Here is a 27,278-nt window from a genome sequence, read left to right as displayed (position 1 = left end):
ATACCTTTTATAGCTGTGTAGTGATAGGCACGCATGCCTAAGAACCCAAACTCCTTTTCCACCCCACTCTGTCATACAAACACGACGTGTAACACGCATGCTTATGGTTCTGTGTATGTCGCTCTCTTTCTTACATCATAGAACTTCTGTCTTTTAATTTTCTTATGGTTGTTCAATGTATATTGGGAATCCACCTTTTTCTTTTTCTTGAAATTTATGTTGTTTTTTGTTGAGTGATTAGACTGGATCTGTTTGATTTATTCTCTAGTGGGCTCGAGGACCTGTGTATTTCAAGGACAAAGAGGTGACTGTTTCAATTACATTCGCATGCTTGTACTTTGTTGTGCGTGTTTCATTGTATGGTTCGTTGTGAAGTTTGATTTATGCGTCGTATGGTTTGCCGTGTTTTGTGTTTGTGCGAGTGTTGATGCGTTTTATATGTGTAAAAAATGAATCTTGATTAAGGGAAGAAACCGTTTTTCATTTTGGAAATGTGGTGATGTATTGGGAACTCAAAATTTCGAGGTTTCTTGTGTATGCATGTGGAAATGCAATGGCCTTTATTGGTGCATCCTGCAATTGCAATAACAAGTTTGTCTTTATTTGTGAAGATTCAGTTTTTATGATCAATGGCCTGGCCCCGATAGATTGGAAAAGCCTACACAATTAGTTGTCCAAAGAGAAATGAAATGGACACATTTTTTCTCATGTCATGTAATTTTTTGATTTTTTCTCCATTCCAGTGAGCGGCAAGGTAGTTAATAGGTGCAAAGTGGATGTAGTCTCTGTGCCTTGGATCAATATGGATTTAGGGTGGTTGTAGTTAGTACATGAATTTAAGGAATTGTCATTCTAGGTGTTTAATCGAACCGTTTATTGCACAGTTGGGACACTGTAACAATCACGTTGTGAGTTTGTAAATCATCGCTAGTTGGGAAAGCTTGAGCTTTACCCAAATAAAAAGTGAAATGGCTGCACTTTCGTGCCTTGTGGAATTTTCTTTAGCTGTTAAGATATGAAATTGAAGGCTGCAGGACTTACCTAGATACATGTGGACATCTTGATGGCACAAACTTGTAATTGGGAGCAAGAGTTTCCCAGTCTGAACATAGCAGTGAAGTGGTCTAAAGGGGAGTTTAGTCTTCTTCCTACATATGGGATGGACTTATATGCTGCTGCTTTGGACGTACGTATGACACATTCAATATTGTTTTGATCATCTACAATCTCATCCCCTACCGAGATAGATTTATGGGAATTTCAGCCCTTGCTCGGGGCAGTCATATACATAGGCCAGAAACACTTCTCGGTCGTAACAGTTCCTTTTACATGCAATTTGTGATCTGTCCCAAGGATATAGTTTTATTGGTTGCTAGGTGATATTCGTGAGTACAACAGGGAATATCCTAGTGATTGGAGCTGATTCTTGCATTGGAGTTATATGGATCTAGACTGTTGCTCTTGATTTCTTTCAGATATACATTGATCTTCTAGTTGTATGTCACACATTTCCTTTAATAAGTCCTATATATATGGTGCCATGCATTTCATTCACACCGTCTTGTCTCCTGCATCTATATGTCAAAACTTGTATGCTGTTTCTGCTTATTTTACCTTTGTCTTTTCTTTTTGGTTGTGATTACTCAGTTAATAACTACTGAACATATTCCTTGTCTTGTTTCAGATTAATTTTGAAACTGGGATAGTTTTAAAAAAGCTGAGAGGACATTATGTCCATTTCAAAAGATTTGGATCCAGTTTTCCAAGGGGCAGGACAGAAAGTGTATCCTAATGTTACTATATCAAACTTATCCACATGTTATTGTGCATCATCATTTTTTTGGGAGAAAAAAAATCACTTTTCATTATGATTTTAAGTAGAGCTTGTTACACAAAGAGATTTAGATTCCTAACATAGACAGTCTCTGCTGTAATCTTAATGGTGCATGTGCAATTTCTCATTGTTTATCTAGATTATTTACATGTTTGCTTTCTTGACTTAGTCCAGTGGCATCGAGATATGGCGAATTGAAAATTTCAATCCTGTCCCAATTCCAAAATCTTCACATGGAAAGTTTTTCACTGGAGATTCATATGTGATTTTAAAGGTAATTTTTGAGTTTTATTATAACAGTTTCCTTCTGTACCTATGTTGATTAAGTTGTAGAGGACAAGAAGCCAACTTTAGAGGAAGTGTGGAGCATTTGTATTTTTGTCCGCTCTTCTTGTATTACGTATTTCTTTTATGGTCACTTTTTGTTGGGAATTTTAAGCTATGTATTGTGGATTCTGGAATACTTTATACGATTGTGTTTGGGTTCACAATATGTAGTAGCTGCTATCTGTGATTTGTGGTCTTTCTGTTTTATCGCTTCATGTTCCTTTTACCTTTTCCAGCAATATCCTTTAGAACTTCATGTGTCCCCAGTAGCTATCTTCTTGATATTCTTCAGACAGTTACTTGTAGATAACCGTGGAACAAGTATGCTACACAAATATGGATACTTGATGGGGTGGGGTGAACCAGAATCAGCTGTTAAGCCCAATACATCTATCATTTCCATTTTGATTCCGTAAAACAATTCGGAACCGGTGTAATCCAGTGAGACTGGTCACAAATTGGAAACTTTTAATGAACTAGAATACCAAAGACCATTCATTTGATATATTTTGGAGAATATTGTACCATTGTCGAACTGTAGTTATTCAATTACTCCCTCTCCTCTGTTCTGCTGTTTTATATGTGTTGCACTCACTCGCCATGCTTCGGAAAATATGAGTTTTCCTGCGATGTACAGAGTAAAGGGAACTAACATCGTTTATTTATTTTTATACTCACTATATGTCATTTGCCTCTGTTTGGTTTTCCAGAACCCGTAACTTAGTTATGACTATTGGTCCCTTGCCCAATTGTATTTAAACAGGCAGTATCTGGCAAAGTTCAATTAGCATTTTCGAATGCCAGTGGCCCATTCCAATCTTTATCATATTATTTCTATAAGATGTTGAAATGGTTGTTTCATTCTAACCCTTGAAACTTTTTTCCTTAGACCACTACCACAAAAAATGGTGCTCTGCATCATGCTATTCATTATTGGCTAGGTAAAGATACCAGTCAGGTGTGCCTCTATGTTTCAAACTTTTTAAAGTGAAGGGTTTTGGACATTTTATTATCTGATTGTCTAAATATTTTTCCTTATGTAGGACGAAGTCGGCGCTGCAGCTATCAAGACTGTTGAGTTAGATGCAGCACTTGGAGGACGCGCTGTTCAATATCGTGAAGTACAAGGCCATGAAACTGAAAAGTTCCTTTCTTATTTTAAGCCATGTATAATACCTCAAGAAGGTGGTGTTGCCTCAGGTTTTAATCATGTTGAGGCCGAAGCGCACCAAACTCGTTTGTTTGAATGCAAAGGAAAGCACGTCGTTCATGTAAAAGAGGCACGCTGTTTGTCTTCCTCATAAACTTCTGATACACAATACTGATAGACAACTTTTGGTTATTAGCTTTTTATATGGTTGGACAGGTCCCTTTTGCCCGATCCTCTCTCAATCATGACAATATCTTTATTCTTGATACGGAATCTAAAATTTTTCAATTTAATGGTTCAAACTCATCCATTCAAGAGAGGGCGAAAGCTCTGGAGGTTGTTCAATATGTTAAAGATACTTATCATGATGGAAAATGTGAAATAGCAGCTATTGGTAATTTTACTACTTATCAGGTGTTCCGAAGTTGATGACCAAATGATGGCTAAATAATAGCTGCCTTTTCTTTTACCTGCAGAAGATGGAAAATTAATGGCAGATGCCGAGAGTGGAGAATTTTGGGCATTCTTTGGCGGCTTTGCTCCACTTCCAAGGAAAACAACTACCAATGAGTGCAAAAATACTGAATTGCCTTCTCCTAAGCTTTTCTGGTATCTAGTTTCTTCCAATTTCATGTTTGTTGTACGGATTAGCATGACATGTTGAGCATTTAGTGAATAATTGTAAGAATTTCTGGAATTGGAAAATTTAATTTCAACTAGAATGATTTCAGAAACATTTATTTTTCGAATTTGTTTAATTTCGCAACATTTCACCGACAAAGCAAATTAAATTTTGTTATATACTGCTATCAATCTATATGATATATAAACCCATGAAAACAATTTATCCAGGAACAATAGACTTTTAACATGTTAGTCTTTATTATTCCAAGCATTGAGAATGGAGAAGCAGTACCTGTGGAGGCTGATTCTTTGATAAGGGAGTTGCTGGATACATATAAATGCTATCTGGTTGAATGCGGGACTGAAGCCTTTGTTTGGATGGGAAGAAATACGTCTCTCACAGCAAGGAAAGCTGCAAGAAAAACTGTTGATGTAAGTCTTTCTCCTTAAAAAGCATTATATTAAGTAAAACTCTTGTTTTAAAAGTAAAGGAATTACTTAATGTTTGAATATTGTAATAAAAATAAGGGTTTGGAAATTGGAATGATTACAATTTGGATTTCAATTGTTTGGGCCCAAAACAGTTGTGGTCTATCTTCTTTATAATGTGGCAGAAGTGATCCTCAAATAATGAAATTTTAACACTCAATTGTCACCCACTGTTAGATGCACCTTCAAAACTAGCAGGAATTATGAAATTAGGTCAGAAATGGTCCTCCAACTTATGAAATCTAAATGCTTAACAATCTCTACTGTCAGATGCATGATGTAATTTTCAGTATAGCTTTCATCTAGTGGCGGTACTAAAAGTGTTTATTTAATATTTTGGGGGTAATTTCCATCACATCATAAAGGACCCAAAATATTTTATACCCAAAAATTAGGAACCAAAGTTGCAAGTATTTATATATTTTTTCAAAATTCTTTAAAAAGAAGTTAGAGCAGAAGTACTTAGATGCTATACTTAACTTTGTGATGGATTTTGTAAGTACTTTCTTCAACTAAAAAATGGTTAAAATAACATCCTGGTCCAATTGTGCTTGTCCTTCGTATCAGTTGCTTAACACCTGCATTCTTACTACATAGGAAGTACTGCGCGGTCTTGATAGATCCGAATGCCTCATAATCGGTGTTATTGAGGGCTTTGAAACAGTGTTATTCCGCTCGAAGTTTGATTTGTGGCCCCATTCAAACAATGTATCTGTGACTGAGGAAGGTAGAGAGAAGGTTGCAGGTCGGTATTGCACGTGCCATTTGTTGGCTACCTTTTGAATCTAATTTACGATAGATGCACATATGCATTTATATATATATGCCCCATTCAAACAATCTAATTAACTTTTACCCTTATTTTGATTTTGCAATGTCTTCAAGGTCTTATAATTGTCTTTATCTTGATGCTTTTTAGCACTTTTAAAGCGCCAAGGGGTAAATGTAAAGGGTCTTCTGAAATCAGAATCTCCAAAGGAAGACCATGAGCTATATATAGACTGCACAGGCGATTTACAGGTGATAATCTAATAGCTTCATATCTGTTGCTGTGTATAGTCTGTCAAAAATTAGCATCTCTATAAATTTTGTTCACTTTAATATTCTCTTACTATGTGAAATTGCAAATGGATATTGTTAATGGAAAGATGGTAAAAAATGATCATTTTAGGTCTAACTATTTATCACAGACACAAACAATTTATTTGTGTTTGAATTTCTTGATTTGGATTATTAGTACAGAATGAAAAATATACATTTTTGTTTGTTGTTTGACCGTCATCTCTCTTAAAGTATTACTGAATAACGCTAGGTTTTTTTTTCTCATTCTCTGCATTAGGTTTGGCGTGTGAATGGTGAAAATAAGTGTTTTCTTCCAGCTTCAGATCAGTCGAAATTTTACAGTGGAGATTGTTATATATTTCACTATTCTTATCCTGGAAAAGAAAAGGAGGACCATCTCATTGGGACATGGTTTGGGAAGCAAAGTGTTGAGGTGAAATCTTAATTTCTTTCCTGGTGTTTGAGTACTTAGAGAGTTATATCTAACATTATTAGTTAAAACCTCACCATTTTCTTGGCTCCATGTTTGTAAGTACTCGAGACAATTAATGTCATGATCTTGTGTTGTATGGATGAGTTATTCGAAATTGCAATTGGTCTATGATTGAATATAATCAGATAGTATTTTTAGTCGACTGTAGGTTATATTTAAAACATAGGAAGTCATTCTTTTGCGAGTTTTAAAGTTAACTCGGAGGGCTATATTGAAAATTATCCTAAACTTGCTTATGAAAATGCACACTCGTTTGTTATTTTCCTTGAGAATTTTTATGTACTTCCTGATGTGGAGAAAAACAACAAATAAGGGAAAATCTCATTCCAGGATGTAAGCTTATACCTAATTTACCTGTTACCGATAAAAACAAAAAGCATTTGCTTTTTCCCCATTGAAAAGCTTCCTTTAAATTTTCCAATGCTATCATATTTAGTAATTTTTTTGAAGCCATGCATTGTCTATTTGAAAAAATCATTTATATTCATGAATTACTGATAATAGTACTCATGATACATAGGTAGATAGAGAAGGTGCGGCTTCACAGACGAGCAAGATGGTGGAGTCTATGAAGTTTTTACCCACTCAAGTACATTGGTTTCATTGATCACTTCATTTTTAGTTTTTTTCCTAATGCTAAATTACATCTTGGTTTTTATAGTGACAGATATTTACTCGTTATTTCTAGGCTCGCATCTATGAAGGAAATGAACCGATCCAGTTCTTCGCCATTTTTCAGAGTTTCATTGTCTTCAAGGTCTGAGAGGAAAAAATATGAAGAGAAGCAAAATTTCTCTTTACTTTGTTTTATATAATTGGAAATGCAATAATTTTGTCGTCATGTCACAGGGTGGTCTTAGTGAAGCATTCAAGAATCACATGGCCAAGAACGAACTTCCTGATAATACATTTGCCGAGGATGGACTAGCATTATTTCGAGTTCAGGGCAGTGGGCCTGATAATATGCAAGCGATTCAAGTTGAACCAGTAAGTTGCCAATTTGTACAAAATATATATCCTGGAATTTATTTTCCATCATCTTTTCTAACCTGCTTATTGTATAATTCATACAACAGAGGGTATTAATTGGTTATTTATTTGATCCAGGTGGCATCATCATTGAACTCGTCGTACTGTTACATACTACTCAGTGGGTCCTTTGTCTTTACCTGGTCTGGAAGTATTACGTCTCCCGAAGACCGGGAACTCGTTGAGAGGCTGTTGGATCTCATAAAGGTTTGGTAGCTGTTATTGATCTTTTATGTATTTATTTATTTATCAATAAAGTAAAAAATTTCCTAAATCAAAAGTATATATAAAATACATTGGGCATAACCAGTTCTTGATCTTTTATTTTTAAGTGTCACACACTTAATTTAATCGAACTTCTGCAGTAATGAGATTTAGTTTGTGAGGTGGATTTAGATGTGATATTACTTTATGGTTTGTAGAGCTCCTGTGTCTTACTAAGGGGGCAATTGCGTCAGTTTGGTTGTGGACCATCTAGTAACCAAGTAGACGGAGCTACTTTTTTGAATTAATCGAACTGATAATAAACCTAGCTGATTTTCAACTAATCGAACTTAACAAAATTTTTACTGAAACTAAACTAAACAAATTGTACTTCTATAGAAGACGAACTTTCTTAAAAACGACTTAATAGAACACCCGAACAGAGAAAATAATCACAACAACCTAACTTATCGAATTGAAGTATGTATGGAGAAGAATTTTTCCCCAGAAGTTTTATTCGGTTGCTTCGAACTTGAAGAAAGATAGCTGCAACCATGGTAAACTCACCGGTTTTTCTTAAAATTTAAAAACAAGTTACCGAATTAATAGAACCTAACTACCTGTCGGTTATATCATTTACACTGAACATCTGTTCAAACACTATATCTTAATAGTTAATACATATTAGGTCATTGATGTAATAACTGGGCTCATGCATGTTTCTGAAATTTGAAACTGAATTTGTATCACGTGTCCTTTATTTGTCACATTTTGGTACCTGCAGCCAAATATGCAGACTAAGCTGCAAAAAGAAGGTACAGAATCCGAGCAGTTTTGGGATTTGTTAGGTGGAAAATTGGAGTATCCGAGCCAGAAAATTGCAAGAGAAGCTGAAACCGACCCTCATCTGTTCTCATGTACTTTATTAAGTGGTATTGCATCTTTCTATTACTGAACTTTATGTTTTTGAAGTTTATTAATGCAAATTAATTAAACTAACATGTTTTTTCATTAACCGTATTACTCTGCTGAATTCACGCCTGATTTTCAGAAGATGTTGAGGTATGTGTCTCTTGTATCTGTTTATCACCTTTTAGAAAAATGTAATTTGAACCTTATTACCATCTACTCTACATTAGAGTTAGGTATCCGATGATATTTATTTTTGGCAACATAATGTAACATAATGTAATTTTCGGCATCTCTCATTTGATATCTATGTTTTCGTGGAGAGTACGACAAAATTATCATTTGTTGCGCCCTTACCCGAGCCACTACTAAGCAGACTAATAAACATGGAACATTAAAGTTAATAACAACAATTAAACAGCGGAAACCAAATAACTTAATCATCTTACAACCAAACGAAAACAGAACAATATCAGCAGTCTTAAACATTATTACAACCATATCGAAAACATAATTCTGAACGAGAAAACGAGAAACCAAATAAAACCTCCACTGGATCACCACCGAAAACCCAACTGCTCTAGCCACTGCCCTGGCCATCCACCTAAGACCTGCCCGTGGAATGGGGTGTCCAAGATGAAAACAAAGACGTGAGCGACGATCACCCAATACGAGAATGTACGCGTGTACAAACTGATATGATGCATGCGAAATGAAATATGCACGGATATCAAGGATCAAGTCAGAATCTCATGCTCAGTCTAGAGGCGCTTGAGTGTGTAGTCTCTGACATAGTTGTCAAAAGCGCGAGGCGCAAAAAAGCGCTCAAGTGTCTTGGGGCTTCAAGCGCAAAGCGCAAAGCGAAGCGCACGCTTTACGGGAAAAAGCGCAATAAACAAAATATTATCAAAAAAATAAAAATAAAATAAAGTATTTGAAAATGTGATAGATGAAATATCAAATGTCATAATAATCGTCATTTTCATCTTTCAAATCTACGTCACGCCACAATAAACAAAATATTATCAAAAAAATCAAAATAAAATAAAAAGTCTTTCAAAATGTGATAGATGAAATATCAAATGTCATTTTAATCGTCATCTTCATCTTCCAAATCTACGTCATCAGCCCCATCACTTGATTTGTATCCATCGGTATCTTCTTCTTCTTCAGTTTCATCATCAATGTTGATCTCTTCTTCATCCACAAGACTAGTTCGAGCTGAAGATTGCTTTCTTTTTGCTGAACTGGATGATGACGCTCTTTTTGAAGTAGATGCATTTCGAGATCGAAAGTCATATGCACTTTCACCAACCCCAACCGCTTGTGCTACATCACTCCAACGCAAATCATCATCTTCAAAGACCAAATCGTTATCATCATTCTCGTTATCACTATCATCCAACTTTCCCAACAACCATTCGTTACTATAATCTATTTCTGACAAAGAAATAGGATCAATCTTATCTCGCATGGGCCTCAACGCTCTGTTGTATTTGATGTATACCAAATCGTTCAATCGTTGTTGAGACAACCTATTTTTTTTTTTTAGAATGTATCTGCCAAAAAAATAGAAAGTAAGAAGTTAGTTCGTACTCCATAATATAAAATTTAATATGTAAAAAAAACTTCTAACTTACATGTTCAAATACACTCCAATTACGTTCACAACCTGAAGAAGAGCATGTGAGGTACAAAATCTTCATTGCAAATGTTTTTAATTCAGGTGTTGATGCACCATAAGTAGACCACCAATCAGCTTGAAAGTTGAAACACAAAAAAATATAAGATTAAATTTCTTATCATTCAAAGTTTGTATCTATACTATAAGTAATGTTTGAGAAATAAATTAATATTGCACTAAATATTATTTACCTGGTGATTTTGAAGCTCTTTGTCTAATAGCCATGGGTAAACCAAAAAGTCCTGCTTTTTTGTATTTATCCAATTGATTTGTAATCTTATCTTGTAAATCTTCACCTCGCACCAATCTAGCTATGCATGTGTACAGACCCTCCAACACTTCTTCATCATTTTCTATGTCACGATTTGAGTAAAAAAACTCAGGATTTAAGAAATATCCAGCCGCATGCAAAGGATGATGGAGTTGAACGTTCCATCTTTTGTCGAAGATTTCAAAAATACCACGATATTTCTCTTCATTATTATTAAGTGATGCAGCAATAGCTTTTTTGGCTCTGTCCATTGCCTCATAGATGTAACCCATTGGAGACCTTTTTTCACCGTCTACTAGCAGCAATACTTTCAGCAATGGGCCGCCAACTTTTAATGAAAAAACCGTAGTTTTCCAAAAAGAAGGCATCAATATCACTTCTGCAACACGTTTTCCAGCCGTCTCTCTAGAATATCGACTTTTTGCAAACTTTTCAGATGTAAACATCTTTCTCAGATTTGCTTCTTGAACTTGAAACCGCTTTAAAGTCAAAAAATGCGGTTGCGAAACGAGTCTTTGCAGTTCTTACCATGTCTCTCTGTCCAGTAAACTCTCTCATCATGCTCAACAATTGTGGTCTATTGTAAATATAACCATTCACCATCAATACCCGTTCATGCAATTTTTTGAGGTTAGGAATTTTGAATATTTCCTCAAGCATCAAATCTAAGCAATGAGCTGCACATGGAGTCCAATACAAGTGTGAAAAATTGTTTTCCAAAAGACGACCTGAAAAAATGAAGTAAATTTACTTTAAAAATCGAAAAATCAGATTTTTAATTCAATTTGCAATTTAAAATTTTACCTGCTCTAACATTGCAGCTTGCATTATCTGTTACAACCTGAACCACATCCTGTTCTCCAATTCGATTCACAAATTTAGAAAGTAACTCATACATCTTATTAGCAGTGTGAGAATAACTTGAAGCATCCACCGATTCAACAAATATAGTTCCTTTAGGACCATTTACCAAAAAATTTATAAGAGTTCTACTTTTTTTATCCGTCCACACATCTGCCATGATTGTACAACCATACCTAGCATGATCTTCTTCGTAGGATTTGAGAAACAGGTTCGTATTTGTCAACTCCTTCTTCAAATACTTAACTCTTACTTCATGATATGATAGAGGTTTCATTCCCACTCCAAAAGTCCCAATAGCATCAATACAGGGTTGCAAAGAATCGTATTTAACAGCATTAAAAGGAATTCCGGCATCATACATTCACGTAGCAAATTTCTGAACCACATCTTCTCTTAATTTCTTCTTATTTTCATCAAACTGGCCTTTATTTTTCGCACGTCTCTTTCTGACAATTTCTTCTACATCTTTCGCAAAATAAAGATCAATAGGCCGTGCTTGTTTACATCTTTTACCCTGCATCGTAGGAAGGATACTTGAACCGGATATTGGTCGTTTCCCTTTCAATTTAGTTTGAATATCATCATCATCTTCATTTTCTTCCAAATCAACAATATCATCTAAATGAGGAATATCATCCATTTAATTCTTCAAAACATTCTTTTTTTGCATAAACTCTTTAATTTCTTCTTTAACATGTTCCGGACACTTCGGACAAGCTTTCACATTTCTATTGCCCCCAACCAAATGTAGTTTGTGCCGATAAATCCCACTATTTGTTATTTTAGCACAAAAACAACAACATACAATATTTGGATTTTTAGGATCCGGAAGTGTTGCATAATTCCAAGTAATGTCTTTTTGATTTGGTGGAGTTGTGTTTCACATTGTTAAATACTGAAATATAAATACAATCACCTATTATATTATTAAAAATAAAAAAAACACAATTTAAATTTTTTTACAAAATTCTTAAAATTAGTGTTTACCAATTTTTGGCTAGCAAATGAGAAGTGAACAAGGTGGCGGCGGCACGGCCGGAGCGGCGGCGGCGGAGCGGCAGCGACAAGGCAGAGGCAGAGAGGAGACGCACGCAGAGTCCAGAGATGCAGCAGCACACGACTTCAGAATTGTTAAGCAACGTTAGATATTTTAATTATGGACTTGGGCTGGGTTTAATTTTATTCTGGACTTGGGCTAAAGCTGGACTTGGGCTAAACCTGGAATTGGGCAGATTTTAAAATAACAATTGTGCACAAGCGCACAAGCAATCGCTCCAACATCTCAACAGAAGCGCCCAGAAGCGTGCGCTTCATCAATCTGATGGGCTTCGACTCAATCCGAAGCACTTCCAAGTCGCCTTGCCTCGCTTTGCGCTTAAGCGAGCGAGGCGAACGCTTTTTACAACTATGGTCTCTGATCTGCCCTAGGCATGTTTTGGCTCCCACACTCATCATCAAGACGTGGACCTACAATGTCCAGGTCACAGAGCCCGCGGGTCCCGTCGGACACTGTAGCTCTCGATGCCCATCGTCCACAATACTGAATAGGGCTGAGCGGCCCCAACAAACGAGGTATATTTCGAAAGATATCAGGCTCAACATGATATGTCATGCATAATATGCCAAAGCAGTAAAATATGTATCATGCAACAGATAAATATGCAGCATATAAGTGTGTATACTACGTACCTCACTAAAACAATCTGACAGAAAGCTCTGAACCTAGACAATACCAACAATATGAAATCACTGTCACATCAGATCCTGAACTACCAAACATGCTTCAAAGTTCTTCCTAAAGGCATTAGGATTATACCTGCGTCCGTCGTCAGCCCGCTGATGATGTCTCGATCCCAGTCGGTGTTCTAAATGGCGGTCGAGGCGGCCGCCTAGGCAGCCGGACCTCAACCGCACCGCCTACGCATGAGGCGGCTGTTTTAGGCGGCCCAAGGTATATGGCATTGGGGAGGTGGGTCGAGGCGACGAGGAGGCGAGCGAGGCGGCCCGTCAAGATTTTTATATTGTAGTCAATAAATTTTAAAAACCTAGTCAAAGTCAACTATTTTTAAATATCAAAACCTTAGTACACCCCACTTTCTTTTTTTTTTTTTTTTTTTTACTTTTGGTTTTCATTCTCAAGTCTCAACCACTAAGCTCACCATACACTGGGTGTATATATAGATGATTTGGAAAATTCGTTATGTGTCGATTATATCACTAGAAGTTAGGGATTAGTATCTTTGTAATCTAGGCTATATTTAGCATGCGTATATTTTATTCTAGGTAAGTTAGCAGTTCCTAATTTTATGGTCTATCAATTAGGGCTAAACTTTAGGAGTCAGCTTTTATCCTTCCTGTCAATCTCTATGTATATATATTCTCTTGGTTTAATAAAAAAAAATAGTAGAAGATTTCCTGATAATTTAAATCTTCATGGTATCAGAGCTACGGCTCTTCTCTCTCAAATCGCAATCTCCTCCCCTATAGCCTCATTCTCGTGTAGCCATCCTCAACCATGGTGAAACATGGCCTGGCTACCGAAACCTCAAAATCAGAAACTCTAAACCCTAGCCCCACTGAAAACAATTCCCTTGTCATCACAAGCCACAAATTAAATGGCCACAATTATCTTCAGTGGTCTAAGTCGGTTAGAATGTTTATTTGCGGTAGAGGGAACAAGTACTTGATGAGCGAGTCGGCCATCCCAGAGAAGACGGATCCAGGCTTCAAGAAGTGGAACATCGAGAATCACATGATTATGGCGTGGCTTATCAATTCTATGACAGTGGAAATTGGAGAGAATTTCCTGTTATATGAAACAGCCCTTGAGATGTGGCAGGCCGCAAGGGAAACATACTCTAGCTCAGATAATACCTCAGAGCTATTCGCTGTAGAATCGGTACTATATGACTTGCGGCAAGGAGATCAGCCAGTCACTCTATATTACAACGCCCTTGTCCGACAGTGGCAGCAGCTCGATGCATTTGAAAGCCATGAATGGAAGTGTGCCGAGGATGGTCAGCGATTCCTCAAAATTCAGGAGCAGAAGAGGACATTCAAGTTCTTACTAGGTCTCAACAAAGACTTAGATGAAGTCCGAGGCAGAATAATGGGTGGAAAGCCACTCCTGAAACCTGAGAGAAGCATTTGCTGAGGTTCGAAGGGAAGAGAGTAGAAAGCGGGTGATGATGGGCACTCAGAATAGCTCGGTCAGCGTAGAAGGATCTGCACTTGCATCATACGGTGCACATCCTGCCAGCCAACAGGATACTCGTTCTCAGCGCAAAACTCGACCATACTGCGATCATTGTGCCAAGCCAGGCCATACAAAAGACACATGTTGGAAGATTCACGGGAAACCTGCTGATTGGAAGCCTTCTAGATCGTTCAATGAGCGAAATAGCCGAGCAAATTCAGCCACTTCCACGGAAGTCACTTCATTCTCAAAGGAGCAGATCGAGGCCTTACAGAAGGCATTAGCCACCACTCTAACACACCACGATACCACGAGCCAACCTGTCAGTTTGCATGCAAATAAAGGTAACAAGTATTATGCTTTGTCTACTTGGAATACTCTATCTCGTCATTGGATTATTGACTCAGGAGCATCAGACCATATGACGGGAGACCGGTCCCTGTTTCAAGAATACCAACCGAGCCAAACCCAAGTGACCGTGCGGATTGCTGACGGTTCTAAATCCCGAGTTGCCGGGATTGGAAAAATCTGCCTAACCTCAACTCTCACCCTACAATCTGTGTTGCATGTTCCGAAATTAGATTGCAACTTGTTATCAATAAATAAGTTAACATCTGATCATAATTGCTCCGCTGAATTTTTCCAAAATATGTGCATTTTTCAGGAATTGGGATCGAGGAAGATGATTGGCAGTGCTAGGGTGTGCTCAAGACTCTACTTGCTTAACTCGCCAACGGAATCCACATCAAGCCATGTCACCCTTAGTCAGCCTAACCATGAGTCAATCAAATCCAAGGTTTCAAAATCTGTTTTAGTTTCTAGAGTCAACAAGGATACTGAAGTCATGTGTTGGCACTATCGACTAGGACATCCAAGTTTTTATTATCTTGAAAAGTTATTCCCTCAATTGTTTATGAATAAAAGACCACAACATTTTCATTGTGAAATTTGTCAACTTGCAAAGCACACACGCTCAGTTTATCGAAGCATTCCTTACAATCCATCGCAACCCTTCACTTTAATCCATAGTGACATATGGGGAGCATCAAGGATAGCTAATATAAATGGTGCCAAATGGTTTGTCACTTTTATCGATGACCACACTAGGCTCACATGGGTATTTCTCATGAAAGAAAAATCAGAACTTGAAAAAGTTTTTCTAGCATTTGAAGCCATGGTTCAAACTCAGTTTATGTCAAAAATCCGGGTACTAAAATCTGACAATGCCAGGGAATATTTCAACCTAATTCTAGGAGACTATTTCTCTAAACATGGGATAGTTCAAATCAGTTCATGTGTAAATACACCCCAACAAAATGGTATAGCCGAACGAAAAAATCGTCACCTATTAGAAGTTGCCCGATCCATTATGTTTTCAACTGGTGTCCCAAAATATTTATGGGGCGAGGCGGTGTTGACTGCTGCCTACCTTATAAATAGGATGCCATCCCGAGTCTTGAAGTTTGCTACGCCATATCAAACCCTAATCAAAGCTTATCCCCATGCAGCCATCCTATCCTCCAACTTACCAACAAAAATCTTCGGATGCTCCGCATTTGTTCATATCTATCCACACGACCGTAGCAAACTCGATCCTCGATCCACTAAGTGTGTCTTTATCGGCTATTCTTCCAATAAGAAAGGGTACAAGTGTTTTTGTCCTAGGACTAGAAAGATCTTTAACACTATGGATGTTACTTTTCTCGAAGAGACTCCCTATTTCACCAAAACTGTTCTTCAGGGGGAGAACTCGAGGGAAGTACAGCCTTGGTCTTGGGATTCTCTCCTCATTACTACACCAAATATGCCACAAAATGACTCGAATCCACCTCCTACACTTGTTGATGACCAGGTCCAATCCCCACAACCCCAGCCAGACATACAAGTATACACCCGTCGGCCGAGACCCACTCCAAGAATAAGTGAGCCACTTACACATCCTACTGTTGAGCCGTCATCAAACTCGGTTCTGATTCCAAGCACGGAGCCACACACACCGGAACTTCCACCTCTCGAAGAGTCCGAAGAGTTACCTATTGCTCTACGAAAAGGTACCCGGAGTTGCACTAATCATCCAATACAGAGGTTTGTTTCCTATGGTGGTTTGTCACAGAAATACAGGGCTTACATCACAAACCTTGACACGGTACCTATTCCGGGATCAATACAAGAAGCTTTGAAGCACCCGGGATGGACTCAGGCGGTTCAAGAAGAATTGAGGGCTATGGAAAAGAATGACACGTGGATTATCACAGATTTACCTCGCGGGAAGAAAACCGTGAGTTGTAAGTGGTTATTCACCGTGAAATGCAAGGCGGATGGAAGTGTTGAACGGTTAAAGGCCCGACTAGTGGCTCGTGGATTTACTCAATCCTACGGAATCGACTATCAGGAGACATTCGCACCTGTAGCTAAACTTAACACCGTGCGAATTCTCTTGTCCGTGGCTGCGAATCTAGATTGGAAGCTGCAACAACTTGATATTAAGAATGCATTTCTTAATGGGGAATTGGAGGAAGAAGTCTACATGGAAATTCCAACCGGGATTTCTGTCAATGAGAGTAGCAATAAGGTGTGTAAGTTGCTGAAATCGATTTATGGGCTGAAACAATCACCAAGGGCATGGTTCGGGAGGTTCTCTACTGTGGTAAAGGAACAAGGGTTTCAGCAATGTCAATCCGATCACACCCTCTTTGTCAAACGATCTACCGATCATAGAGTTGCCATCCTCATTGTCTATGTGGATGACATTATCTTGACCGGGGACTATGAAGAGGCGATTGTGAATATTAAACGGTCATTGGCTCAGTCATTTGAGGTGAAAGACCTTGGGTTGCTGCAGTACTTCTTGGGTATGGAAGTATCAAGGTCAAAGAAGGGAATTGTTTTGTCACAACGCAAACATGTCTTGGATTTACTCAGTGAGACAGGGATGCTTGGCTGTAAACCAGCAAGTACTCCCATGGAAGCTATCAAACCAAGTGGAAAAAAAGATGAAGAGATCTTGTCCGATAAAGGGAGGTATCAACGGCTCGTAGGGAGGCTTATTTATTTGTCTCATACACGGCCAGACATCGGGTTCGCAGTGAGTTATGTGAGCCAATTCATGAACTGTCCCACTCAGAAACACATGGAAGTCATATATCGAATTCTCCGATACTTGAAGAAGTGCCCGGGTAAAGGAATCTTATTTGGGAAACACGAAGATAGAAGTGTTGTATTGTATTCCAACGCGGATTGGGCTGGAAGCCACACGGACCGAAGATCAACAACGGGGTATTGTTCATTTGTATGGGGAAATCTTGTAACTTGGAGAAGCAAGAAACAACCGGTGGTCTCCCGAAGCAGTGCAGAAGCTGAACTTAGGGCTCTAGCATTAGCTATTTGTGAAGGAATATGGATACGTCGTGTCTTGGAAGATTTGGGAATAAAACAGGAAGGATCAGTAACCCACAGATGTGACAACCAAGCTACCATTAGCATGGCGAAAGACCCGGTTCATCATGACCGTACAAAACACGTCGAAATAGACCGACATTTCATTGCCGAGAAGCTCAAGAACTCCGATGTTCAGATTCTCTACACACCTACTCGAGAGCAACTTGCAGATGTTCTCACTAAAGCCGTTCTAGGTCACTTTGATGAAATATGTAACAAGTTGGGCATGTACGATATGTACTACCCAACTTGAGGGGGAGTGTCGATTATATCACTAGAAGTTAGGGATTAGTATCTTTGTAATCTAGGCTATATTTAGCATGCATATATTTTATTCTAGGTAAGTTAGCAGTTCCTAATTTTATGGTCTTTCAATTAGGGCTAAACTTTAGGAGTCAGCTTTTATCCTTCCTGTCAATCTCTGTGTATATATATTCTCTTGGTTTAATAAAAAAAAAAGTAGTAGAAGATTTCCTGATAATTTAAATCTTCATTATGTTTAGTCTAGTACTTGTTCTAATTATGGACAATAGATTGAAACTTTAAAATTTAAACTTAGTTTTTTGGCAAAAGTAATTATATTACTTTGTTAGCATAATAGCATTAATATAATGATGAATCTTTATTAGTTATTTTGTTTGTTTACATTTATATATTTATTTGCACATTATCTAGATGATATTGTAGAATATTGGATTATCCTTATCAAGATTGATAGGATTATCATGAGCTTATCTAGATTGATAAGATCTTGTTTGCATTATCTTTTATATTTGAATATTTAGGATTAGAATGATCAGTATCTAGTATCCCTTAGATTTAGGAATTTAGTTAACTTAGGAGTCTATAAATTCATTGTATCTAACCATTAGTTTTAAGAGGAATAATACAAGTAAAGCATTTTCCTTTCTCTGCGATTCTCTCAAACCATATGGTATCAGAGCCAGCGAGAAAGAGCAAAATACAACATGGCTTCACCATCCGTTTCTGCCACTTCCGAGGCCACACCGATCACATCAACAGTGGCCGAAACCTTTTCCCTTCCCATAACGAACCACGAATTACACGGAGAAAACTTCCTGCAATGGTCGCAATCCGTTCTTATGTTCATTCGAGGAAAAGGGAAAGATGAGTTTATCTCTAGCGCAGCGATATGCCCCGTTGCAACAGATCCGAAATTCAAGGTGTGGAATTCAGAGAATAATATGATTATGTCGTGGCTAATCAACTCGATGACAGAAGAAATCGGTGCAAACTTTATCTTATACCGAACTGCGAGAGAGATATGGGATGCGGCTCATGACACCTATTCTTCCAAAGACAACACATCTGAACTATTCGGCATTGAAGGCACCCTTCATGACCTCTGACAGGGAGACTCCTCTGTCACGACTTATTTCACTGCCCTTACTCGACATTGGCAGCAACTCGACCTCTTTGAAGTCTACGAGTGGAAATGCCCAGACGATGAAAAATGTTATCGGGCAATAGTTGAACAAAAACGAGTCTTCAAATTCTTACTGGGGCCTTCATAGCACACTGGATGACGTGCGTGGTCGTATATTGGGGACCAAACCACTACCTTCTCTCCGTGCAGTATTCTCGGAAGTGCGCCATGAAGAAAGTCGCAGAAAAGTCATGCTAGGATCTCAACAACCTATTTCTGCCACAGATGCTTCAGCACTTACTGCGCATAGGCTCTCATTTCCGCATAATGATCTCTCAGGTGCTGGACAGTCTTCACAGCTCTTTAACAACAGCGGGAAATTCAAACAGGGACGCCCATGGTGTGAAAAATGCCGAAAACCCAACCACACAGTGGATACTTGTTGGAAAATCCATGGGAAACCCGCTGACTGGAAACCGGCTAGAGAAAGACGAGCAAATGCGGCTGTAACAGAGAATCAGCCCCATGAACCCCAACCTTTCACAAAAGAGCAACTCGACATTCTCCAGCAAATGCTCAGCCAAACTAATTCAACACAAACCTCATCACTTGTTAGCACTGGTAATGTGGTACATCGAGGTATATCTTCAATTGCTTTACTTACACAACATGAGTTATCAGATTGTTGGATTGTTGATTCTGGAGCCTCGGATCATATGGTGGGAAATTTGAAATCCTAAACACATTTTAGTTCTTGTAAGGATTCTCATTCAGTACGCATTGCAAATGGCTTATGCTCCTAAGTGACTGGTTACGATTCAGTTCACCTAACTCCAGATATTTTCTTGAAATCTGTGTTATTTGTACCCGATCTAAAATGCAATCTCTTATCCGTGAGTAAGCTCAACAACGATCTCAAACGCACAACTAAATTCCTTGCCGATTCTTGTGTTGTTCAGGATTTGGCATCGGGGAAGATGATTGGCAGTGCTGACCTTTGTGGTGGATTGTATCTCCTAAAGATGGATGTTTCCAAGAGAAGCTTGAATAAAACCACCACCAATCCGCCACCACCTATTCCTTCATGTTCTGTTTCGACTTTCAATAAAGATAGTGAGATCTTGTTATGGCACTATCGTCTAGGACACCCGAATCTTTTGTACCTAGACAAATTATTTCCATCCTTGTTCAATAATAAGAATTGTAATTCTTTCCAATGTGATATTTGTCAATTGTCCAAGCATACACGGTTCACCTTTACACCACAAAGTTACAAACCATCAAAACCGTTTTCACTCATTCGCAGTGATATTTGGGGTCCCTCACATTAGGGGTACACGCTGGTTCTTATTGTTTGTCGATGATCACACACGTTTGTCATGGGTTTTTCTAATGAAAGACAAATCTGAAACCTTCAACCTATTCAAACAATTCCACACCATGATTCTACCAAAATTCAGATTTTACGTACAGATAGAGCTTGTGATTATTTCAACACAGTTTTGGGAGAATACTTGCTCTCTCATGGGATTATTCACCAAAGCTCATGTGTTGACACTCGTGAACAGAATGGTGTGTCCGAAAGAAAAAACCGTCATCTCTTGGAAGTTACACGATCCTTGTTGTTCACGAAAAATGTTCCTAAATGCTATTGGGGGGATGCCATTCTCATAGCAGCCTATCTCATCAATCGAATGCCCTCACGGGTCCAAAAATTCCATACACATATCCAAACGTTCCTTAAATGTTTCCCCAACTCACACCTAGTTCATGATATTCCTCTCAAAGTGTTCAGATGCTCTGCATTTGTTCACATTCATTTCCCACAACCGCAACAAACTCGAACCACGCGCTGTCAAATGCATCTTCCTTGGGTATTCCCCAAACCAAAAAGGTTACAAATGTTACTGTCCTACCTCAAAGAGGCTGTACACATCCATGGATGTCACATTCTTCGAAAATGACCCCTTCTATCCTAATTCTACACTTCAGGAGGAGAAGTCAAATATAGAAGTGCAGAATTGAGATCCCATAACAGAATATCTCGAACCATAACACACTCTATACTGAAACAGAAACACCGTCTCCCGTGACTAGCAACCCCTCTATCTATAATGCCCAAAATCTCATCCAACCGATTCAGGTGTACTCTCGACGGAAACAATACTATCAAAAGAGTCAAGATCCAGCACAAACTCAGCCTGCTCATGATTCTTCCACGACACCAGATTCAGGTAACCTTGAGAACGATATTCATACATTGGAAAATGATTTGGATGATAGACCGATTGCTTTAAGAAAAGGAGTGAGAACATGCACACAACACCCCATTGGGAAGTTTGTCTCACTTGAACGGTTTTCTCCTAATTATCGTGCATTTCTATCACACCTAGATCAGGTACAGATTCCATCAACTATTGATGAGGCCCTCAAAGAACCTAAATGGAAAGCTGCAGTTTTTGATGAGATCAAGGCACTTGAAAAGAACAAAACATGGCAGATTGCTGATCTTCCACTAGGAAAGAAAACAGTTGGTTGTAAATGGGATATTCACTGTCAAACACCTGTCTGATGGAAGCATAGATCGGTTCAAAGCACGACTGGTAGCCAAAGGGTATACACAGTCATATGGTATTGACTATCAAGAAACATTCGCTCCTGTAGCAAGACTCAATACCGTCAGAGTCCTATTATCACTTGCTGTCAACATGGATTGGCCGTTATACCAACTTGATGTGAAAAATGCATTTCTTAATGGTGATCTCGAAGAAGAAGTGTACATGGACTTTCCTCCTGGTTTTGCATCAGCGACTACAAAGAATAAGGTATGCAAATTACAGAAGTCGTTGTATGGCCTCAAACAATCACCTAGGGCATGGTTTTTCCGGTTTACCAATGTTGTAAAGAGGGATGGCTACACCCAATGTCAAGCTGACCACACGCTATTTGTTAAACATTTGGAGGGAGACAAGATTACAATACTCATTGTCTATGTAGACGACATTGTCCTCACAGGGAATCACGAAGAAGAAATGACCCGTGTGAAACTACATCTTTCGAAAGAATTTGAAATGAAAGATCTCGGGCAACTTAGATACTTTCTTGGAATGGAAGTAGCAAGATCATCTATAGGTATCTCAATCTCTCAAAGAAAATATGCTCTTGACCTTCTGAAAGAAACTGGCATGATAGGTTGCAAACCGGTGGATACACCCATGGATCCAAACATAAAAATAGGAACTGAAAAAGATAGTTCCCCATTGGACAAGGGAAGATATCAAAGGCTAGTTGGGAAACTAGTATACCTATCACATACACGACCAGATATCTGCTTTGCTGTGAGTGTCATTAGCCAGTTCATGAATGACCCGAGGGAAGAACAAATGAATGCAGCCTACCGAGTACTAAGATACCTAAAGGGGACTCCTGGACAAGGACTACTGTTTAGAAAAACTTCCAACAGAACAATCAAAGTCTATAGCGATGCCGATTGGGCGGTATCACTCACAGATTAGACGGTCCACGTCTGGATATTGTTCATATCTATGGGGAAATTTGGTGATATGGCGAAGTAAGAAACAAACAGTAGTTGCTCGGAGTAGTGCAGAAGCTGAATTCCGATCACTAGCACATGGGATTTGTGAAGGAATGTGGCTCAAGAGACTACTGTATGAACTAAAAATAGAAGAAAATCACCCCGTGGAGCTTATGTGTGATAATAAAGCAGCCATCAGCATATCCAAGAATCCAGTCCATCATGATCGAACCAAGCACATTGAAGTAGATCGACATTTTATCAGTGAAAAGTTGTGTTGAATTATATCCCTACTCAATTACTAGTGGCAGATATTCTAACAAAAGCACTCCATAGACCAAGTTTTCAAGATTTGTGTTTCAAGCTAGGAATGATGAACCTATGTGGCCCAGCTTGAGAAGGAGTGTAGAATATTGGATTATCCTTATCAAGATTGATAGGATTATCATCAGCTTATCTAGATTGATAAGATCTTGTTTGCATTATCTTTTATATTTGAATATTTAGGATTAGAATTATCAGTATCTAGTTATCCCTTAGATTTAGGAATTTAGTTAACTTAGGAGTCTATAAATTCATTGTATCTAATCATTATTTTTAAGAGGAATAATACAAGTGAAGCATTTTCCTTTCTCTGCTATTCTCTCAAACTACAGATATTATATTGTATGAAGCTTTTTTATGCTTAAACATTATTTAATTACACATTTTACATAAAAAATGATGACTATTTGTGATTATATTTCGTGATTGTATATGATTATCAATTAAAAATTTACTTAAAAAAATTCAACTGCCTAGGCGGCCGAGGCGGTAGGCGGTCACCGACCGCCCAGTCACCGCCTCCCACCATTTACAACCTTGATCCCAGTTCACCGACCCCCCCTCGAGCTGACACTAGCTCCGAAACTTCCCGACACCAAAGTGTCCTGGAAACTGGCTAGAAAACCTAAGGTATATGGCTAGAACTCTTTCTGAAGGATGCGGTGTAGGAAACAAAAGAATTCAGTTTCCATTTATAGGCTCCATCCGGACTATTTCAGAAATTCGAATCAATCTTATCTGCCACGTGTCAGAATCTCACTCGTCTAGTTGGATTTATCGAGATAATGAAATTTGAAGTAGGTTGGTTTGTCCATTTTAAATTTGGTGGAACCCAACAGATTGATCCCGAATTATCAATTCCTTAATAATGTTTAATTAGCAACCCTTTAATCATTTCTTAATTAATACTTCATTCAAAATAAGAATTCGGGTCATTACATCATTTGCCTTGACAACATTTCTTTACATTCTCCACAAATTGAAAATCCATTATGACCTTGAATCATAATCTCTTTTTCAGGTGACAGAGGTATACAATTTCAACCAAGACGATCTGATGACTGAGGATATATTCATTCTTGACTGCCACTCGGACATTTATGTCTGGGTTGGGCAACAAGTGCAGTCCAAGAAAAAGATGAACCCCTTAAATGTAGGGGAGGTATGCCTTAAATTCGATCCATTTTCTTGTATTTGGTAGAGCTTATTTTATCCAGTCTAGATCTTTGTCCTTTATGTTTTAAAACAATTAAACATTTAACAGCAATTTCTCTCAACAGAAATTTTTGGAGCGGGATTTTCTTCTCGAGAAATTATCTCTTCAAACTCCAATATATATAATAACAGAAGGATCCGAGCCAACATTTTTTACTCGTTTTTTCTCATGGGACTCTACAAAATCCATGGTAAGTTCAATTATTGAAATTTAAAAGCTTTAGAAGAAAACTCGATAACTTGTGATTTTTACAGATGCATGGAGACTCTTTCCAAAGAAAACTTTCCGTTCTTTTGCATGGCGTTTCAGCAATTTCAGGTGTAAGTTTCCTTTCCTTCTTAATGTGCGCTTTTCTATTTTTATTCACGCACATTATACTTTCTTGTTATTCGTTTTGAATTTTTTTAACCAGCAATTAACCAACCATTGCTGCAAATGGTTGATTTCTGAAAATGTTTTATAGTTTTGTCGGTTTATACGCCAATGCTTCAAGTTATCAGGCCATTCAAGATATTCTAAACGTATGGCATATAGTTTTTGTCCTGGGTTTTTTATTGTTTGATGTAATGTTTTTCACTCAGAACAATTTGGTCCTTCATATTGTAGAAGTTACGTAATTTGTCTGTTCTCTTGTCAAAAGAAAGCAATTAGTGTCCCAACCTTAACACGTATGTAAATCATCTTATAGCCTGAATTTGAGCTCCTGATATGTGACTTTACCCAAATTTGTTATATATCAATTTTATTGGTCAAATTTTTTCCACAATTCCACTCAATTTAGGACAGATCTCTCAAAACTAAGACGAGGGGCTAGGTCTGTAATTTTTAAAACATGGGGAATTGTATTCGTGATAGCACATAAACCCCCAATTTTAGGCCAACAACATTCATTCGTGCAACATATGCAAATGTTGCCATTAAGAATTGAACTTTGTGTGATGTCACGTAGCATGTCCCGTTTTCACGGTATCAGTGACCAAAATTGTTTAATGTTACACGATCAAAAAGAAACATGGAGCAGAATCTAGTTTTTTGTGTTGGTTTATTTACACTATTGCTTCATATATTTATGTTTCTTTCTTTTATTTTCTTTGGTTTTGCGCGACAGAAGCCTAAACGGAGAACGCCTATCTCCTATGGTGGGAGATCTGCTGCACCTGAAAAACCTCAGCGTTCTAGAAGTGTGTCATCATTTAGCCCTGATAGAGTTCGTGTAAGAGGCAGGTCTCCTGCGTTTAATGCTATAGCCGCTAATTTTGAAAACACAAATGCAAGAAATATGTCAACTCCTCCTCCAATGGTGACAAAGCTTTTTCCGAAATCCGGTACCCTGGATTCAGCAAAACTGACTTCAAGATCAGCAGCCATAGCTTTGATAAGTGCAGGTTTTGAACAACCAGCACCTGCTCGAGACTTCACCATACCACGCTCTGTCAAAGGTACAATTAACTTGGTAGGGTGGGATATATAAGCAACTAGCTTAAAGAATACTTTATTAATCTTGTCTTTTTAAAATGTTTTAGAAAAGTTAGGAGGAAATTTATGTTCGGATTGAGTTAAAAAAATGCTCTTTTTATTTTTCTAAGAGAAGGTAAAGTAGAAGGCATAAATTCACATTTTTCAGCTTCTTAATTTGACTTTTTAAATACTGTTAAATTTCTAAAAGCCTGGAATGTTTTTTCTTTCCCCTTGAAAAAACAATTTTTATCCAAAATGTAATCAATGTGAAGATCTTCAAAATATTTGATGGTCAATGTTCTGATATGTTAATCAAAATGTTTCGTTTTGTGTTAAAGTGAGCCCTGAGTCACCCAAATCAAAATCTGAGACCAATGCCGATAAAAACTCTAATGACTCACCGAAACCAAAGCCAGAGACAATACTTGAAAACGTAAAGGAGGGTGAAGCTGAAGAGGACGGAGAACTTCCAGTACACCCATATGAACGTCTCACAACTACATCAACTGATCCTGTTGAAGATATTGACGTTACCAAGCGTGAGGTAAGTGCATATGAAGTTGTTGACTTGACAATCCAATGCCTGTTACTGTTTGCCTCACGGTTAGAAATCACGTTTTACAGAAATATTTGTCTTCACAAGAGTTCAAGGAGAAATTTGAGATGACTAAGGATGCTTTCTATAAGTTGCCTAAATGGAAACAGAATAAGATCAAAATGACACATCAGTTGTTTTAAATCTTTGTGAGGTACCAACTTAATATGTCCGATTCTGCCGCATCAATGCAACTTTAGCTACTTGTGCCTGCCCCTGCGGCTTTTTCCGGAGATGATTTTCAATTGGGATCTTTTGTTTTTGGAGAATTGGTTTCTTGATTTTCCTTTTTGTCCCATGTTGATTTGAGGTTACAGTTCTGTTTTGCATTATCGCTCTTCATTTAGTTTGTTTTAGGCGATTGATTTGGAGAGACTTATAAGAATCTTGACCGAGGATAGTTTTTAGGGTGCAATGACAGTTCAGACTTCAGATGGAGAATTTGTACAAAAATGTGTAAGCCAGTTCATTCATTATTTAGATTATTCAATAAAGGTGTGTTTCTTTTCATGCAAAAATGTTTATATGAATTTTTTATTTATTGTAAATCGTGTGGTTGAATATGCTAAAAGAGTCCAGTCAACTTTAATGTTGTTCAATATATTATCTTAGCATCCTTATTTTCGGCTCATTTTCTTTTTTGAGTCGTGAAGAAGATGAAAAATTAAAACTTTGACTTGATCTTCTAGTGGCATGTTTTGGAATTTAATATAGATAATAACTGCATGTGTTGCTGCATTGTATTCGTATGTACTATTTTTTCCGTACCAGGGTTGTTAATTGTTTTTAACTGCAAATAACCATAATTGTAGCAACACAAAGCACATATTTGACCAAATGATATATTGAGACAAAATGATTTTTTTCAGGCATCGAACAATTTTCAGTACACAATAAGCATTTTTCATTCTCAGACTAGAAATTCCAGTCCTTTCAAAAATTCGTTCAAGTGCTTTTTTTTTTTTGATAGGAAACTTAAATTTTATATAAAAATTAGAATCTATTACATAAAAATTCGTTCAAGTGCTTTAAATGGCCATTCTCGAAAGATGCTTTAAATCTTAGACATCCCGGTAGGACTTCAATATTCAAAAACCTAAAGAAATATAGCCAAATAATGAGTTAAGCTGCAACCGGTTAAAACCTTGACAAAACCGAAACTGAAATACCATGAAAAATTATCAAAGCA

General features: G+C 37.8%; 3 protein-coding genes across 10 annotated transcripts; 2 read left to right on the top strand and 1 right to left on the bottom strand.

Annotated features, from left to right (window-relative positions):
• Nucleotides 1-20: 20 nt before the first annotated feature.
• On the top strand, nt 21-23,979 carry LOC142528215 (villin-4-like). Of its 4 annotated transcripts, XR_012815667.1 has the most exons (18): nt 21-113; nt 242-304; nt 1,685-1,783; nt 2,009-2,108; nt 3,051-3,119; nt 3,205-3,441; nt 3,528-3,705; nt 3,788-3,920; nt 4,205-4,367; nt 5,022-5,169; nt 5,344-5,444; nt 5,764-5,919; nt 6,500-6,568; nt 6,668-6,736; nt 6,829-6,966; nt 7,087-7,215; nt 7,997-8,274; nt 23,842-23,979. XR_012815667.1 is itself a non-coding variant. In XM_075633243.1 (16 exons), the coding sequence occupies exons 2-16, from the start codon at nt 1,731-1,733 to the stop codon at nt 8,165-8,167; spliced, it is 1,914 nt and encodes a 637-aa protein (XP_075489358.1). In that variant the 5' UTR covers nt 129-304; nt 1,685-1,730; the 3' UTR covers nt 8,168-9,591. The 4 variants fall into 4 exon arrangements, 1 of the variants encoding a protein (XP_075489358.1); XR_012815666.1 differs by lacking the exon at nt 21-113 and having other exon boundaries at nt 129-304; XR_012815668.1 differs by lacking the exons at nt 21-113; nt 242-304 and adding an exon at nt 1,014-1,186.
• On the bottom strand, nt 9,603-12,323 carry LOC142528217 (uncharacterized). 4 transcript variants are annotated; one of them, XM_075633247.1, is made up of 4 exons: nt 10,881-12,323; nt 9,997-10,804; nt 9,762-9,880; nt 9,603-9,680 (listed from the first exon to the last, which is right to left on the bottom strand). In XM_075633247.1, exons 2-4 carry the CDS (start codon nt 10,520-10,522, stop codon nt 9,657-9,659), a joined length of 669 nt encoding a protein of 222 aa, XP_075489362.1. In that variant the 5' UTR covers nt 10,523-10,804; nt 10,881-12,323; the 3' UTR covers nt 9,603-9,656. The 4 variants fall into 4 exon arrangements, 2 of the variants coding, with proteins under 2 accessions (XP_075489362.1, XP_075489361.1); XR_012815669.1 differs by having other exon boundaries at nt 9,762-10,804; nt 10,881-12,294; XR_012815670.1 differs by lacking the exon at nt 9,603-9,680 and having other exon boundaries at nt 9,693-9,880; nt 10,881-12,294.
• Nucleotides 23,852-26,295, top strand: LOC142528216 (villin-4-like). Of its 2 annotated transcripts, none has more exons than XM_075633245.1 (6): nt 23,852-23,982; nt 24,101-24,226; nt 24,291-24,356; nt 25,148-25,475; nt 25,833-26,038; nt 26,119-26,295. In XM_075633245.1, exons 1-6 carry the CDS (start codon nt 23,878-23,880, stop codon nt 26,230-26,232), a joined length of 945 nt encoding a protein of 314 aa, XP_075489360.1. In that variant the 5' UTR covers nt 23,852-23,877; the 3' UTR covers nt 26,233-26,295. The 2 variants fall into 2 exon arrangements, with proteins under 2 accessions (XP_075489360.1, XP_075489359.1); XM_075633244.1 differs by having other exon boundaries at nt 25,145-25,475.
• The last annotated feature ends 983 nt before the right edge of the window (nt 26,296-27,278 follow it).

The sequence above is a fragment of the Primulina tabacum genome, chromosome 16, assembly GCF_025594145.1.
Source record: "Primulina tabacum isolate GXHZ01 chromosome 16, ASM2559414v2, whole genome shotgun sequence".
Lineage (NCBI taxonomy): Eukaryota > Viridiplantae > Streptophyta > Magnoliopsida > Lamiales > Gesneriaceae > Primulina > Primulina tabacum.
This window is presented reverse-complemented; position numbering and strand designations above follow the sequence as displayed.

Excerpts from the sequence above, each read along its gene's own strand:
- LOC142528215 (XM_075633243.1), top strand. The coding sequence starts at position 1,731 with ATGTCCATTTCAAAAGATTTGGATCCAGTTTTCCAAGGGGCAGGACAG. Across the intron at positions 5,920-6,499 it reads TTGGGAAGCAAAGTGTTGAG|GTAGATAGAGAAGGTGCGGC; the intron begins GTGAAATCTTAA and ends CATGATACATAG. Across the intron at positions 6,967-7,086 it reads AAGCGATTCAAGTTGAACCA|GTGGCATCATCATTGAACTC; the intron begins GTAAGTTGCCAA and ends TATTTGATCCAG.
- LOC142528217 (XM_075633246.1), bottom strand. The coding sequence starts at position 11,301 with ATGTATGATGCCGGAATTCCTTTTAATGCTGTTAAATACGATTCTTTG. Across the intron at positions 10,805-10,880 it reads AAGCTGCAATGTTAGAGCAG|GTCGTCTTTTGGAAAACAAT; the intron begins GTAAAATTTTAA and ends TCATTTTTTCAG.
- LOC142528216 (XM_075633244.1), top strand. The coding sequence starts at position 23,878 with ATGACTGAGGATATATTCATTCTTGACTGCCACTCGGACATTTATGTC. Across the intron at positions 25,476-25,832 it reads CATACCACGCTCTGTCAAAG|TGAGCCCTGAGTCACCCAAA; the intron begins GTACAATTAACT and ends TTTGTGTTAAAG. Across the intron at positions 26,039-26,118 it reads TTGACGTTACCAAGCGTGAG|AAATATTTGTCTTCACAAGA; the intron begins GTAAGTGCATAT and ends CACGTTTTACAG.